Here is a 16628-nt window from a genome sequence, read left to right as displayed (position 1 = left end):
ATAAGATATTCAGCTCTCCCAGAATGAAGCATGCCAGGTGCATCCACAAATTTTAGGATGAAAAATTTATGGACACATGATATAGAGAAGCAGGATAATACAAAGATTATATATATTCACATACCTGGCACATATAGTAGACACATTTTCAAACATCACATTTATTTAGTAATGTAATACTAAACAGAAAGTGATATGTGGTCCCTTGACTGGACTTTAATCACAATTATATGTAGAGGGGCTAAATAGAAAGAGGTCAGCACTTAAGATAGTTTACCACTGTCAATAGCCTACTGGCCAATTTTTATGTTCATTTAAAATGGATACCTTCCTAAATTCTCTTTTCCAGAGAAATCTTGGGGTAAGAATTGATCTCGACATTTCAGTGAAATTGATCTTGACGTTTTGGTAAATCAGCTCAATGCCCCATGGACCTCAACTGTGAACTCTCGGTCTATTGAATTAGATGCCAAAGTAACTTAGAGCTATCGAGCTCCACCTTGAACACAAAGATAATAGAGTATCTACTAGATTGTCTTTTCTTCTATGCAAGATTTCCCCACCTACTGTTCTTTAAACGGCTCGTTTAAAAATCTACTCTACCTATTTTTTCCCACCCACCAGTTTATAAATGCTAGACCTGTGAATTGTTGGTTATCTCTGAAATCACAGTGATGCATCTGTTGGAGGTCACCCAAAGATAAAGGACATAATATGACCCTATGTTTTCATAAGCTCAGTGACAGCTGACATTACTGCCATTACTGCCAGGTCAAACTTCTGAATGAAAATAACCCATCAGCTATTGTCATATTTGAAAGAGTGGCTTAAAGGCCAAATCTGGGAGACAGCGCTAAAGAAACACCCATTGGAAAACATTCATCTTAGTCTTTTGTTTTGGTTTACAAAACTCTGCTTGTCTCTCTGTTCAAGAGATTCTGTTTCTTATGATAGTGGATTACAGTCAGTAGCTGACTTGCTAATCTTTTTCTAACAGAAAGTACATGGAAGCACAAAGCAGGTTTTCAAGTGGATCTAGAGAATGCAAGTTTCAAAATGACGTCAATTACCCCAGAATGCTAGTTTGCTTTTAGTCTTAGCCCATGTTGAGGGGTCAGACTGCAAAGGTATTGATAGCATTCCAAGCAAAAGAAAGTATTTGAACAGAAAATAAGAATTAACTACAGACCAGCTGCTCCTTGAAAGACAACTTTACCAGGTGGAAAGTGTGCTGGAGGCCTGGGCTTCAATCTAACCCATTAACTAGTCATGCACCCTCCAAACCTTCATTTCTTCATCTTTAAAATAAAAATAATTATCATATTGAGGCATGTGCCATAGCCTTTAAGACGTTCTGAACAATGACCAAATTTTTAAGGCATTTAAAAGCATCAGAGCCTCTACTGTGGACACAGAACATATGGTTTTGAGGGCACCTGGAGATGTACCTTTTTATTATATGAAACTCTAAGGACTTCCTTGGTGGCACAGTGGATAAGAATCTGTCTGCCAATGCAGGGGACACAGGTTTGATCCCTGGTCCGGGAAGATTCCACATACCATGGAGCAACTAAGCACGTGTGCCACAACTGAGTCTGTGCCCTAGAGTCTGAGAGCTGGAACTACCGAAGCCCACTCACCCTAGAGCCTGTGCAACAAGAGAAGCCACCACAATGAGAGGCCCACATATTGCAATGAACAGTAACCCCACTGCTGTGACTAGAGAAAGCCTGTGCAAAAACAATGAAGACCCAGCACAGCCAAAAATAAAAATAAATAAAATAAACTTTAAAAACAGGCATTAAAAAAAAAAACTCTAAGGGGCTTCCCTCATAGTCCAGTGGTTAAGAATCAGCCTTGCAATGCCAGGGACGCCAGTTCGATCCCTGGTCCGGGAAGATTCCACATGCCGGAAGGGCCACAGCTACTGAGCCTGAGTACTGCAACTACTGAAGTCCACGCACCTTAGAGCCTGTGCTGCGCAATAAGAGAAGCCACTGCAATGAGAAACCTGAGCACCACAACTAGGCCTGCAGCAACTAGAGAAAGCCTGGACACAGCAATGAAGACCCAGCGCAGCCTATATATATGTTTGTGTGTTTTTTTTTAATCCTCAAGTTTACCATTTGGAGTATTTTTCATACTGGGGGTCTACTTATGCCAGGCACCATTCTAGGGACTTTAAGTGTATAGTGTTAATTGCTCAGTTGTGTCCGACTCTCTGCAACCCCATGGACTGTAGCCCGCCAGGCTCCTCTGTCCATGGAATTTAAGTGTATAGCCTCATTTAATCCTCATAACCACCCTATGAGGGGAGTACTATTATGTCACCCACAGTATATAGACGGGAAAGCTGAGGGCAGAGAGAGCTTAAGTAACTGGTTCAAGGTTCCACAATTCCTAAGTGGAGGAGCCAGCATTTAAACCGCAGCTGGTCTTTATCTTTCTGGCTTACTTCACTCTGTATAATGGGCTCCAGTTTCATCCATCTCATTAGAACTGATTCAAATGAATTCTTTTTAATGGCTGAGTAATATTCCATGGTGTATATGTACCTCAGCTTCCTCATCCATTCTTCTGCTAATGGGCATCTAGGTTGCTTCCATGTCCTGGCTGTTATACACAGTGCTGTGATGAACATTGGGGTGCACGTGTCTCTTTCAGATCTGGTTTCCTCGGTGTGTATGCCCAGAAGTGGGATTGCTGGGTCATATGGCAGTTCTATTTCCAGTTTTTTAAGAAATCTCCACACTGTTCTCCATAGCAGCTGTACTAGTTTGCATTCCCACCAACAGGGTAAGAGGGTTCCCTTTTCTCCACACCCTCTCCAGCATTTACTAGAAAGATGGTAACGATAACCCTATATGCAAAACAGAAAAAGAGACACAGATGTACAGAACAGACTTTTGGACTCTGTGGGAGAAGGCGAGGGTGGGATGTTTCGAGAGAACAGCATCAAAACATGTATATTATCAAGGCTGAAACAGATTACCAGCCCAGGTTGGATGCATGAGACAAGTGCTCAGGGCTGGTGCACTGGGAAGACCCAGAGGGATCGGGTGGGGAGGGAGGTGGGAGGGGGGATCAGGACGGGGAATACATGTAAATCCATGGCTGATTCATGTCAATGTATGGCAAAAACCACTACAATATTGTAAAGTAATTAGCCTCCAACTAATAAAAATAAATGAAAAAAAAAAAGGAACAAACAAACAAAAAAAGACTGCAGCTGGCTGGCTCTTTTGACTGTAACATTCAAAGGAATGAGCACAGTCCACCCCCTGGCAGTGGGACCCACAGAGGTTCTTAGCGGCATTTCAGATGCGCTGCTGAAAGGATCAGTCATCAGCTCAAGCAATAGCCCCAGAATGCCTTGCTCCTCTGTTCTGCTCACACCAGCCTAGCAACAGTCCCCCCACCAGCCTTGATGATCCCAGCTACCCACTGTCTCTCTCTGCCTGCCCCTAGGCAGATGGACCCTGCTGCAGGAGAGACAGACTGGTACCTTCCGACGTAATCACTAATCTCAGCTGGCTTCCCACTCATCTTTGCCTGAACAACCATGTCAAGTCTCCATTCTTCTGGGGTGCTGCATCTGGACTCAGTGGAAACCCATGTTCCCTCCTCTCCCACTGATTGCAACAGGGATGTCCCCCCTCTGTCCATAAGCCAATCTGTCCAGCTGGTCCAAGGTCCATCTGCCCCCCTCTACCTTTTTAGAAAGCTGACATTACAGATATACATCTTTCTCCTACAGTTAACCTTCCTCATTTACAGAATCCTTTCTATGAGCATTTACTGCCCGATTATTGCTTATGTTGAAGACTCCTTCCCTCATCCCATTCCCTGCTCCCAGATACTGCCTCTCCTCACTCCTCCCATTCCCAGCCACCTCCTTTCCCTCACACTGACCTGGCTTTTGCACCCACTTCTGCTCCATCAACTACTACTCTTCCTTCTCTTCATCATCTCTGTTTACAAAGAAGACATTTCCGGACTTCTCTCGTGGTTAAGAATCCGTCTGCCAATGCAGGGGACACAGGTTCAATCCCTGGTCCGGGAAGCTTCCACATGGAGCAGAGCAACTAAGCTCATGGGCTGCAACTACTGAAACCCAAGCCCAGGAGCCTGTGCTCCACAGCAAGAGAAGCCACCACAGGGAGAAGCCTGCATATGGTAACTAGAGAGCAGCCCCCGACTCGTGGCAACCAGAGAAAGCCCATGTGGAGCAATGACGACCCAGCACAGCCAAAAATGTAAAAAAAGAAGACACTTCACCTTCCTCCTGATTCATTCCTCAGTAGCATAGCTTGCCTCTTTCCTTCTTTTTCCCCTTGGCTTCCAGGATACCACCTTCTTTTTTTCACTCTACGCCTCCTTTTTCTCAGACTCCTTTATCATCTCATCCTCCTTTACCTGACATTTAAATATTGTAGTTTTGCAAGGTTGGCCTTCAATAGCACCTGCTTCCCAGAGCTGTTGAATGATTAAATGAGTCAATGAAATAGGGATGCTGGGAAAGATTGAGGGCAGAAGGAGAAGAGGGCATCAGAGGATGAGAGGGCTGGATGCCATCACCAATGCAATGGACATGAACTTGGGCAAACTCTGGGAGATGGTGAGGGACAAGGAGGCCTGGCATGCTGCAGTCCACAGGGTCGCCAAGAGTCAGACATAACTGGGTGACTGTGGGCGACTGAACAACAACAATGAAACTTCCCAGGTAGCCCTAGTGGTAAAGAACCCACCTGCAGTGCAGGAGACATAAGAGACATGGGCTCAATCCCTGGGTTGGGAAGATCCCCTGGAGAAGGAAGTGGCAACCCACACCAGTATTCTTCCCTGGAGAATCCCACGGACAAGAGAAGCCTGGCAGGCTATAGCCCCTGTAGTCACAGAGAGTTGGACACGCTTGAAGCGACTTAGCACGCAGCACAAGTCTTAGAATGGTACCTGGCACATAGGAAATGCCAGGCATGTGTCTGCTATGACCTTTAGTTGATTTAATCCACTCTGAAGGCTTCAATTGCCATTTTCAGGCTGGCAGTTCCCAAATGCAATGCCATCCTGCAGTCCTCCTCTCTAGGTAGATTACCTGATTGCTGACTCACTATCTTTCCTTGGATGTCTCCCAATACTTCAAACACAGCATGTTGAAGAGGAAACTTCTCATACCCTGCCCAAACTTGGTTTGGAGGGGACCAAGGGCTACTCTGAGACTCTGATGAAAAATAGTGTCTTCTCATAAAACCACACAAAGCCCATCATTTTGCTTACAGCTCAAAGCAATTCACGCATCCCAAATTAAGACTCCTTATCTTAGAAGATGTGTCATTTGAGCTGACTCCTAAGAGTAGAGTTTCACCTGGCGGACAAGCGTGCCAGGTGAAGGGCCCAGCAGGCAAAGAGGGCAGCTTGACACAGGCGAGGGAACTGGAGAAAATCCAGCTGATGTGATTGGATGCAGGGTGCAAGGATGGGCCTGCCAAGTGACAAGGCCAGAGAGCGGGGGTTGGGGGGTACTGCACAACACCAGGGCTTGTGGGCCATGCTAAACTCTTGGTACTTTGTAGACAACAGAACCACTAAAAGCTTGCAAGGCAGAGACACATGATCCGATTTGTGTTTTAAAAATATGCTGTGCTAAGTCACTTCAGTCGTGTCCAACCCTTTGCAACCCTGTGGACTGTAGCCCTCCAGGCTCCTCTGTCCATGGGATTCTCCAGGCAAGAACACTGGAGTGGGTTGCCATGCCCTCCTCCAGGGGATCTTCTTGACCCAGGGATCGAACCTGAGTCTCTTATGTCTCCTGCATTGGCAAGTGGGTTCTTTATCACTAGCGCCACCTGGGAAGCAAACACATACTGAGTGCTTTCTACATATTTTCTACACAGTCTCCACAGGCAGCTATATGAAGCTGGATAGGGTAAGAGGGGGCAAGCGCTGGAAAAGCAGGGAAACTATGGACAGTTTTTTAAATAAGTAAACTCAACTTTAAAGGATATATGAGTAAGTGGCAAATACTAGATTAATAGAAATAGCCGAAACTATTTCATTTAAATGTATGCCACTTTAGCTTTAAGAATGCTACAGAAGTAATAAGAATTCTTCAAACAATTCTGTCCTATTAACGTACACATTATGACAGAGGCGGAGTGGTGGCAGAATGCTGAGCGAACCCCTCCCAGGAGCCCTGACAGCTGTTATGCTGTCCCTTGGGATGGGGGGGGGGGGGGGGCGGGCTTGAGGGGTGTGTGTGATATACAGGTCAGGGCTTCCTCTGCACTTCTTCAAGACAGCCCTTGCAAAAAAGACCTGTTTTACGTGAGTTCCACAAATTGAAAACCAATGGACCAGCTTATGCTTTATTTAACCCAGCTGAAAATAAGCTGGTTAATTTTGCTTTGTTCTTTTACTCATGGTCTAGCTAACTAAACACAGGGAGGCAGGAAGCCAAGAATCTCTGATTAAAGTGGATAAACTTCACATATACAGAGTGTGGGAGGAAGCACAGGAGTTCAGTATTTGGAATCAGGTTGCAACACTGGAAGGTAATTGGGTTCTGTAGTGAACCCTCAGTGATCACAAGTGGGTAACAAGGAAAGCATATTGCACAGTAAATGCTTTGGGGCAGTAAGGTCCCAGAGGTGGGCTGAGTGGGTGGAGGCTGCAAGGAAGGGTGGGGTGGGCGGGCAGGAGGGGCTGCCTAGGGAGACTCTCCCTGGGTCAGGTCAGACCCTGGGTCCATTCTGGACCTGGACTCTCTCTCTGTCCTCCCAGGGTTGCCAAATCCTGAGATTATTCTGAATTGCCCCCCTCTCCCTCAACCATCCAGAAACGAGGCTTTCTGTGCCCTGGGCAGCTCCTGTCCTCCCCGCCGCTCCCCCCGGGGTTACCGCTGATAGGAAAAGACACCCTTTCCTTCTGGGTCGGTACCCGCATCCGGGATGTAGCGCTGACTCTGCACCGGGAAGTCCTCTAGAGATAGGGGCTGGGCGGGAGGCTTTACAATGGCCTCCGTCTCCTAAAAGACATTCAGTCTTTTGTCCCGCTCAGGAAAACAGTGTTGGTGGGAGAGGGTTAATTACATGAGTCGCCAAAGGTTTGGGCTAATTGAGTCAGCTGAAGCGAAGAGGATATTAAAAAATTTATAATAATGATAAACAGGGCTAGATCATAGCACTATCCTCACCCCACCTGTGCTCAAGGCTAGTGCTTCCAGCTGGCACAGGTGCGCACAGAGGCGAGGAAGTTTCGGCTGGGCAGCGGAGGGGTTGGGGAGACAGGGCGTCTCGCCAAGCACAATCAAGCCATAAAATGAGAAACGCCATCCTCTTAGACGACTTCTGAAAGACTTCCAGGTCTCACGTATCCTACCCTCTTTACTTCTCATCCCCAAGCCCCCGTCCCGGACTCCAGGGGGCTCCGGAGTTACAGGAAGAAAGTCCTTGCGGAAGGTAGAAACAAGTGCAAGAGCATCCCTGGTCTGAGGAGGATACAGGGGGACTCTGCATTTGCCCTGCACGCTGCATCATCTCAGTGAGAGCGGTGGGCAGGAGGGGCTGGGGCGGTGTGGGGTTACTCTGAACCTAGAGTCCTTCCACTTTCCTGCCCCTCAGGGAGGGGACCGCCCTGACCCGGGCAGCCACGAACCACGCCGTTCTGTTCTCAAGGCCGGCCCAGATGGGCTCACCACAGCCCCTCCGGCTTCCCTGAGGGACCCGGCGGCAGGAGCAGCCCCAGTGGCCCAAGGCCAGCCCAAGTGGCTCGGGCGCGCGGTCCAGGAAGGTCCCCGGCCGGGAAGAGCCGCAGCGCAACTCGAAGAGTGCCCCCCTCGCCCACTGCCCGGCCCGGTCCGCGCGGCTCACCCTCCAGTCTCGGCGCCCGAGTCCACGCAGTCATCCTCCTCGCCGCCACCCGCCTTGGGATCCATGGTGCACTCCCCGCCGCGCTCCGCTCGCGAGCGCCGGCGTGACCCGGGCGGCCCAGCTCAACCCGGCCCGGCGCGAGCTGGCGGGGCTCCCTCGGAGAGTCTGGCGGCCGGGGCTCAGGCAAACAACTCCGGCACCGCCCCGCGCCGCGCCCTCTTCTGGCCGCGCCCAGACTGTCCCCCGGGGGCTGCTCGCGTTTCGCCCTTCGCAGATCGGCCGAGAGAGCGTCTGCGCGCGCCCGAGTGTGTGTGCACGGAGCGTGTGCGCGCTGGTGTGTGCACGCGAGTCGGGGGTACGTGCGTACGCAAGAGGGCGTGTGCATGTGGTGTGAGCGCGCGCGCGGGTCTGTGCGGAGTCTGTGCGCACGCAAGAAAGTATGTGCCTGTGAGCGAGCGTAGGTGCACGCGCGAGAGGGTGTGTGCAGCGGGTGTGAGCGTGTGCGCGAGCTCGCATGAGCCCGCATGTTGCGTGCCCGTGTGTGGTGTGAGTGCAGGAGTGGATGAGGTCTGTGCGGTCTTGTGCACTTGGGGTTTGCTGTGGGTGGGTGGGTGAGGCATGCAATAATGGTCGTTGTACACTTCTGGGTGTTTCCTGGGCGCGTGTTCCCGTCTGTGCTTTGTGACCGCTTATCAAGACCAGTGCCACATATTCTCACGCACAATCTCATTAAATTCACAAAAAGCTATAGGGCAGATATCAACAGTCCAATCTTACAGATAAGAAAATCAAAGCTCAAAGAGGTTAAATAACTTGCCTTAAAAAAGAAGAAAGTAGAAATGAGTGCCTCGCGGGTGAGTGGGTGAGCCGGGTGAGTGGGCTCCCCTGGGCCCACAGTCCCGGAATTCAGACTCTTAGGGATCGCCGGGAGGTTCCTGAGCCGCGGCGGCGTTGCAATTCCCACGGAGAAACACCAGGGAGCACGGTGGAAGCGAGGAGGAACCTGTTTTACTTCTAGAGCATCTAGGTGTTTTCTCACAGTTCCCTCAGAATTGCCAATACTGAATTTATTATCACCTTTTTTAGCACAGGTCTGAGTGGCTTCCCACCGCCAACTTGCCAGTTTACCACTGGTGTCACGTCATTCTTTTGTGTGTTAGTCGCTCAGTAGTGTCCAACTCTTTGCAACCCCATGGACTGTAGCCCACCAGCCTCCTCTGTCCGTGGAATCCTCCAGGCAAGAAATACTGGGTTGCCATTCCCTTCTCCAGGGTATCTTTCCAATCCAGGGATTGAACAGCGTTTCCTGCATTGCAGGCAGATGCTTTACCATCTGAGTTACCTTTTGCTAGTTAAAAAAAAAAAGCCTTTAAAAATAACTTGAAGACAATTGCAGGCACCTGCATTCAGGGGTTGCTGCTGTAGGGAGATAATGGATGTTTGTAAAATACCCTGCTCAGCCCCTGGGGTGAGTTAATGATCACTATTGCAGCGGATCACTTCCCATTAGGATGAGGCTAGATAGAGTTTGGGGTCAGGAAGGAGCAAAACTATTTGGATTTAATTCTGACAGCCCTGCCCAAGCCATAGGAAGGCACTCATTTCTAGTTTCTTCTTTTTTGAGACAAATTATTTAGCCCCTTTGAGCTTTGATTTACTTCTTTGTAAGATTGGACTGTTGATATCTACCCTAGAGCCTGTTGTGAATTTAATGAGATCGTATGTAAGAAAATGTAGTGTTGGTCCTGATAAGCACTAGTCCTAGGCAGCCATCATTACTTCTAAAGCATGAGCTAGCTACAGCCCCAGTCTTGGTTTGCAAAGCTGTGACAAGTGGTTTCAGGAAGGGGAATCTATTTTCTTTCCTCTCTCCCTCTCCTCTCCCTTCTGTTCTTCCTTCCTACTCACTTAAATGTCACTCCCTTTGATTCTTAATCACATTACACAAAAGAGAGATCTAACTAAACAAAAGCAGAATAGACATGCAATCTCAGCAAGAAAAAACATAGGTAAATATGCCAACCCCAAATCTTAACTGAATTGTCCTTACTGAGCATAAAATTCCCTGAACACAAAATAGAGATGGAAATATTATACTCAATTTGTGCTCATTAGCTGAAAGAAGCAGCATGTCAATTCTTCAGAGGAGATCCCCCTCACTGCCACCCCACCCCCACCCTATATACTGATGTCTAAAAGGAAATTCTCAGACAAGACAAAAGAATTGTTGTAAGAGATTTACAGCACAATGCCATTAGTGACCAGCTTAAATTTATTGGTACAGTCAATAAATACCAGATAGAAGGCTGAGTTCTGGATATATAAATGAAGGAAGACAGTAATGGATAGTATGCTTGCCCTCATGGAACTTATAATCCCTCTCCTTATAAGGAGAGGGAGACTAATGAAATAGGTATATGTTAATATATATATATACACACACATATATATATGTATATATATATATACACACATATATAAATATATATATGTATATATATATATATACATATATAAATATATATATATATATATATATATATAACATAAATGAAGTGGATGCTATGAAGAAAAAGAACAGTGAGTCCTGAGAGAGAACGTAATTCAAGTTGGAATGTCAGGGAACGCTCTCTCAGGAAGGGATATTCAACCCTCTTCTGCCTCGGGGTCTTTGCACTTACTGTTTCTGCTCCCTGGAATAATTGCTCCCAGATTTTCTGCAAGGCTCTTGCCACATTATCTTTCAGGATTCTGCTCAGAGAACAGACTTACAGGCACAGCAGGGGCAGGAGGGGGTGGGATGAATTGAGAGAGAAGCACTGAGATGCATACATAACCATATGCCAAACAGATAGCTACTGGGAAGTTGCTGAAAAACACAGGGAGCTCAGCCCAGGGCTCTGTGACGACCCCGAGGGGCGGGCTGGGGTGGGGGGGTGGGAGGGAGCTTCCAGAGCACGTGTGTGCACGCCCGCAGGCTCAGTCGCTGCAGTGCGACCCTATGGACTGGAGCCCGCCAGGCTCCTCTGTCCATGGGATTCTCCAGGCAAGAATACTGGAGTGGGTTGCCATGCCCTCCTCCAGGGGATCTTCTTGACCCAGGGATCGAACCTGGGTCTCCTGCATTGAAGGCAGATTCTTTACCACTGAACCACCTGGGAGGCCCTGAACATACGTATGCTTACGGCTGATTCATGTTGATGTATGGCAGAAAGACAAACACAACATTGTAAAGCAATTATCTGCCAATTAAAAATAAATAGATTTTAAGAAAACATTGAACTTAAAGGACTCCGAAAAAATAAATAAATAAAGGACTCCGTTCAAATGGCCCCTGATCAGAGAGCCCTTCCCGATTAAACTTGCCTCACAGTGTTCCCTTAGCCTGCTCTGTTCTTTCTTATAACTCTACCAGCACTTGACATCTAATATGTTTATTGACTGACGACCTCATCTTTCCTCTCTAATCCTACCCATGGAACGCCAGCTCCGGGAGAGCAGGAGCTCTGTTTTGTTTACTGCTGTATCCCCAGTACCTGGAATAGTCCTTGGAGCAATAGGTACCTGCTGAGTGAAAGAAGGGAAAGCAGCCACAGCCTGGGGTAGGGGAAGTAGTAAGGAGAGCTTTCCTGGTGCAGAGACCAGCAAGAGTGCGGCAGGACAGAGCACTGAGCACTTGATTAGAGACAGAGGGAAGCGGGGGGACCAGAAGGACCCCAAATGGGAAAGATGATAGTGAGGCATTTCTATATAAATCTGACATCTCCCAGAAGTCAAAAGACCGTTATAGCCTATTTGAAAAGTCGTAGGATGAAGCCTGTCCATAAACCAAACTAAAGGGCTGATAAAAGGGGCCAAATAAGTAAGTATAATGGAAATCAACCCTGAATATTCACTGGAAGGACTGATGATGAAGCTGAAGCTCCAATACTTTGGCTTCATGATGAGAAGAAGTGACTCATTGGAAAAGACCCTGATGCTGGGAAAGATAGAAGCAGGAGGAGAGGGGGACGACAGAGGACGAGATGGTTGAATGGCATCACTGACTCGATGGACATGAGTTTGAGAAAACTCCAGAGGATACTGAAGGACAGGGAAGCCTGGCGTGCTAGAGTCCATGGGGTCTCAAAGAGTCGGACACAACTGAGCAACTGAACAACAGGTATAAGATAATGAACATCCTGCTGTCTTGTTCTCCTTAACAGCCTCAAGGGCACCTACCTTCACTTATTCTGTGTAGAGGCAATTCATATTTGTCACGTTATTTAATCCTGGGCAACGTTCTCTGAAGTAGGTTTATTTTTTCACTTGGCAGTTGAGGAAACTAAATCTCAGTGAGTTCAAGGGCCTTGCCCCAGGCCACCCAGTGAATGAGCAGAGGAGCCAGGTGATCCATTGACTGTGGATGGAGTCCTCGTCATCTGCTGGGAAGGACAAAGGGCCAGCCATCACACCCTCAGGAGGAGGACACTAAGAAAACGAGCAGAGAAGAAGCAGTGAACTTAGCATGATCCTTAGAAAATGAGACGCTGCTTAAATCATTTTCATGCGTCTCTTCGGTTGTGTCCAACCCTTTGCGACCCCACAAACTGGAGCCTACCAGGCTCCTCTGTCCATGGGATTCTCCAGGCAAGAGTACTGGAGTGGGTTGCCATGCCCTCCTCCAGAGGATCTTCTCAACCTAGAGATTGAACCCTTGTCTCCTGCATCTCCTGCAGTCTTTCTCAAATATCCAGAGAAAGGTCAAATTAGATAAAAACCTGGACCACGTCTCAAATGATGGATTGATCCAGCTCCCCTTGATTGCAGGGGACACAAGTGTTATTTTTCATTGGCACAGCCCCCCGATGGTGACTCAGTAATGATGCATTTATTATCAGGAAGAGAAAAATTGTGAGCAGTACTCACTGTCCCTCTGAGCACAAATATCCAGCTGGGCTCCCCCTTAAGTCTTTGGGTCCCAGGAACCTCACTTTGTTATTTTTTTGGTAAGAGGACCTTGTAGTGGTCACCAGAGTATATCTTGCCCATAACCTTTACATGATTCCCAGGCTCTCCTTCCAGCTATTTAACACTGATCACTTTAATTGTGGGGGTGCAGCACCCTCCCCCTCCCCCCTGTAAGATATGGGCAGAGAAGTGTCCCTGGTCTGCTTAGAATGTCCTGCCCAAACCCCTTAGAGATGTTCCCATTGGAGTCTGAGGCCAGTGTGGGAGGAACTCTGAGGTAGGGTGTCATAGGCCAGGAAACATGAAAGCCGATTTCTAACCGGAATTCATCAAGTCACTAGAACAACAGTGTAGATCATCGGCTGTTTCAGAAGCACTCACTACACATCAGGCATTGAAGTAGAGGCCTTCCGTGTACAACCTCACACAAAACTGTGGGGCTTCCATTGTCCTTCAAATGAGTTTGTTGTGTAGTAATGCATATATATGGAATCTAGAAAGATAGTTCTGAATCTAGAAAGATAGTACATGCCTAGCAGCAAAGGAGACACAAACATAAAGAACAGACTTTTGGTCACAGTGGGAGAAGGAGAGGGTGGGATGGTTTGAGAGAATGGCATTGAAACATATACATTACCGTATGTAAGATAGACAGTAAGTGGGAGTTTGATGCATGATGCAGGGCACCAAAGCTGGTGCTCTGTGACAACCTGGAGGGGTGGGGAGAGGAAGGTGGGAGGGGGGTCCAGGAGGGAGGGGGTCACATATATGCCTGTGGCCGATTCATGTGGATGTATGGCAGAGTCCATCACAATACTGTAATTATCCTCTAATTAAAATAAGTGAATTAAGTTTGAAAAACTTCTAAAAACTGGGCTTGTTGTTATAAATCTCACAAGAGATGTGAAGCCCTCTAGAAACTGTGAAGCATATGATTACAAGGTGTCACTGGTTTTTTTAAATCACTTTTTCTCAGAGAGATCTGAACACAATATCTTGTTGGATCTCACCCAGGATACTCTTTTCAGCCTCTGTGGATGTGGCTGCATACGGTGGTGCGTTAGAAAAAGGCTGTCCATCCTTTTATTTGTTGAGCACTTGTGTTTCAGGCAGCGGCCGGGTGCCAGGCACACACTGGTGAACAGGTCAGAGGCCGTAGCTGGCCTCATGGAGCTTTTGAGGTCGGGAGAGGACAGTTCATCTCCTTCCAGACCCAGCAGCAGGGCTGGCCTTTCCACCAAGCCGAGCTTTCTTAGAGGAAACCCGCCTCCCCCCCTACCCCTCCACACACCTGAAAGATGCCTGTGTCTGTTAGAGTAGGACTGGAATATCAATGCACTTTACTGAAGGAAGAAACTCAAAATAATCTGATAGGAAAGAGCATCAGTTCTGTCAGTGAAAGAGATAGACTAGTAATCAAAAAAGTAATAGGGAGGGTGCCAAAGGAGTTAGTAAAAGACAAGTAGCTTTAAGATGGAACTTGCCTGGTGAGTCAGTGGTAAGGAATCCATCTACCAAGCAGGAGACACGGATTTGATCCCTGGGTCAGGGAGATCCCCTGGAGAAGGAAATGGCAACTTATTCCAGTATTCTTGCCTGGAGAATTCCATGGACTTAGGAGCCTGGCAGGCTACCCGTGGGGTTGCAAGAAGAATTAGACATGAGTTAGTGACTAAATGACAACAACAAAGCTTTAAGATAAGAAATCTGAGGGTTAGAGGTTGAAACATTAAAAAAAAAAAAAATTTAAAATCTCCTAGGCATGGGATTTGCTTGGGTTTGAGTTTCAGTTCAGAGGGAAGTTAGGCCATCTCATTGTATGAGTCTAAATCTTCTGGATCTTTCGTTGTATGGCCACCCTGACCTAGGATAGTTCTTTAAGTGAAATTCTGGCTTATGGTATCTAGTAGCAAATTGAACTGGGAGAGATGTTGGTTTGAGAAGTTTTGCTCATTCATTTTTATTTAATTCTTTATTTAAAAAAAAATAGATTTTCAGGACTTTCCTGGGAGTCCAGTGGTTAAGACCCTGGGCTTCCACTGCAGAGGGTGCAGATTCAACCCCTGGTCAGGATCCCACATGCTGTGTGATGTGGCAAAAAAAAAACAAAACATTTCCCGAAATAAAAATTCAGGTTAAAGAGAGACATGGAAAAAAAATTCTCTTTCTTCCAAGACTCCAGAAGAGTTTGTCTGATGTGAAAAATAAATATTATGATCATGACAAGAAAAATTATAAACTATTGACAAATCTACTTAGACAAAGAAAGCCACTAGCCTTACAGGCAAGCATAAGGGGACCAGATGGCAAAGGGATAAATGAAACTAAAGATAAACTGTTGCGTTGGAAAATAATCTTATTAAAATATAAATGACTCTGCTTGGATAGGGAGGAACAGAGAGAGTGGTCCTGCCTTGGAGTCTCCAAAGAAGCCTTTGCTTTATGGGGTAGACCTGGAGTCCAAGGCCAGACACTCCACATTGTGCCCACGGTTACCCCTCCAACTGCCAGGTGGTGAGCGAAAAGTGAGATGGGAACACGAAAGACTTCTGGAGAAGTGCAGTGGAGATTTATAAATATAGGAAAACTTTAGACTCAGGACACTGCTCTCCAGGCCCCTGAGAGGAGGGCTGTGCCTCTGGGAACTGTGGCCCAGTCACCTGTTTATCATGGGATGTTAGCTCTCTGTCTTCTGATCCTCACACTTTCCTTCAGTGACCCAATCTTCCACCATTCTGCCTGCCTGCATTCATTTCTTAGGGTGGCCATAACAAAATACCACACACTGGGGCCTTCAACAGCAGAAGTTTACTTTCTCACAGCTCTGGAAGAAGCTGCAAGTCCAAGATCCAGGTGTTGGCAGATGTGGTTTCTCCTGAGGTCCCTGGCTTGTTAACGACTGCCTTCTCTCTGCATCCTCACGTGGTCATTCCTCAGTGTACACATCTCTGGTGTCTCTGTGTGTGTCCAAATTTCCTCTCTTTATAAAGACACCAGTGAGATTGAATTAGTCACTTAGTCATATCTGATTCTTTGGAACCCCATGGACTGTAGTCCACCGAGCTCCTCTGTTCATGGATTTCTCCAGGCAAGAATACTGGAGTGGGTTGCCATTCCCTTCCTCAGGGGATCTTCCCAATCCAGGGATCGAACCCTGGTCTCCTGCATTGCAGGCAGATTCTTTACCATCTGAGCAAGTAGGGCCCACCCTAAATGGCCTCACTTTATTTCCCTAAGGACCTTAACTCCAAATCTGGTCACGTTCTGAGGTACTGAGGGTTAGGGCGTCAATATGTGAATTTGCAGGTGCAAAATTTAGTCCGTAACACTGCTTTCAAAGACATCTTATGTAGGAGGCGGGATGGTAGGTGTAGTGGGTAGATTTGAGTTTTGATCCCTGCCAGACTGTTGCGTTCAAACTCAACAGTCTATGACTTAACTAGGTTTATAATCTGGGGCAAGTGTTGTAACCTCTCTGAGCATCAGTTTCTTTGTTTGTATCGCAGGTACTCTAAGGTCTTGTGAGGACAGAGGAGTTATTACAGAGGTAGTGTCTGGCACGTGGGAAGTGTTGGGTATTAACATTAATCATCATTTTGCTCAATAGTCAGCTTCCAAGTCTCTCTCTCTCCATGAGCTCTCTCACCTTCTGTCCAAATGCAGCTTCCCCCTTCCACACGAATGCCACACACTTGCTCTCTCCTCCAAAGACACTGACTTGGTTATCCTGATGGATCTGGTTCAAATAGGACAGAGCCCCTGTCCTTGAATCCCGATGTCATGACTGGGAGATTCAGGCAAGTAAGCCCC

The 16628-nt window shown here is 47.2% G+C and overlaps 1 protein-coding gene across 1 annotated transcript in view; it reads right to left on the bottom strand.

The window, feature by feature from the left end:
* FAM124A (family with sequence similarity 124 member A) overlaps window positions 1-8172 on the bottom strand; it is a 109962-nt gene extending 101790 nt beyond the window's left edge. Inside the window, exon 1 of the mRNA XM_020899624.2 lies at window positions 7869-8172. Coding sequence (XP_020755283.2) covers window positions 7869-7933 — 65 coding nt within the window. The 5' untranslated portion in view covers window positions 7934-8172. The remainder of the gene's footprint in view (window positions 1-7868) is intronic.
* Between the last annotated feature and the right edge of the window lie 8456 nt (window positions 8173-16628).

This window comes from Odocoileus virginianus, chromosome 8 (genome assembly GCF_023699985.2).
Source record: "Odocoileus virginianus isolate 20LAN1187 ecotype Illinois chromosome 8, Ovbor_1.2, whole genome shotgun sequence".
Taxonomy (NCBI): Eukaryota; Metazoa; Chordata; class Mammalia; order Artiodactyla; family Cervidae; genus Odocoileus; species Odocoileus virginianus.
The sequence above is the reverse complement of the archived record's forward strand: the minus strand, read 5'-3'. Positions and strand labels throughout refer to the sequence as shown.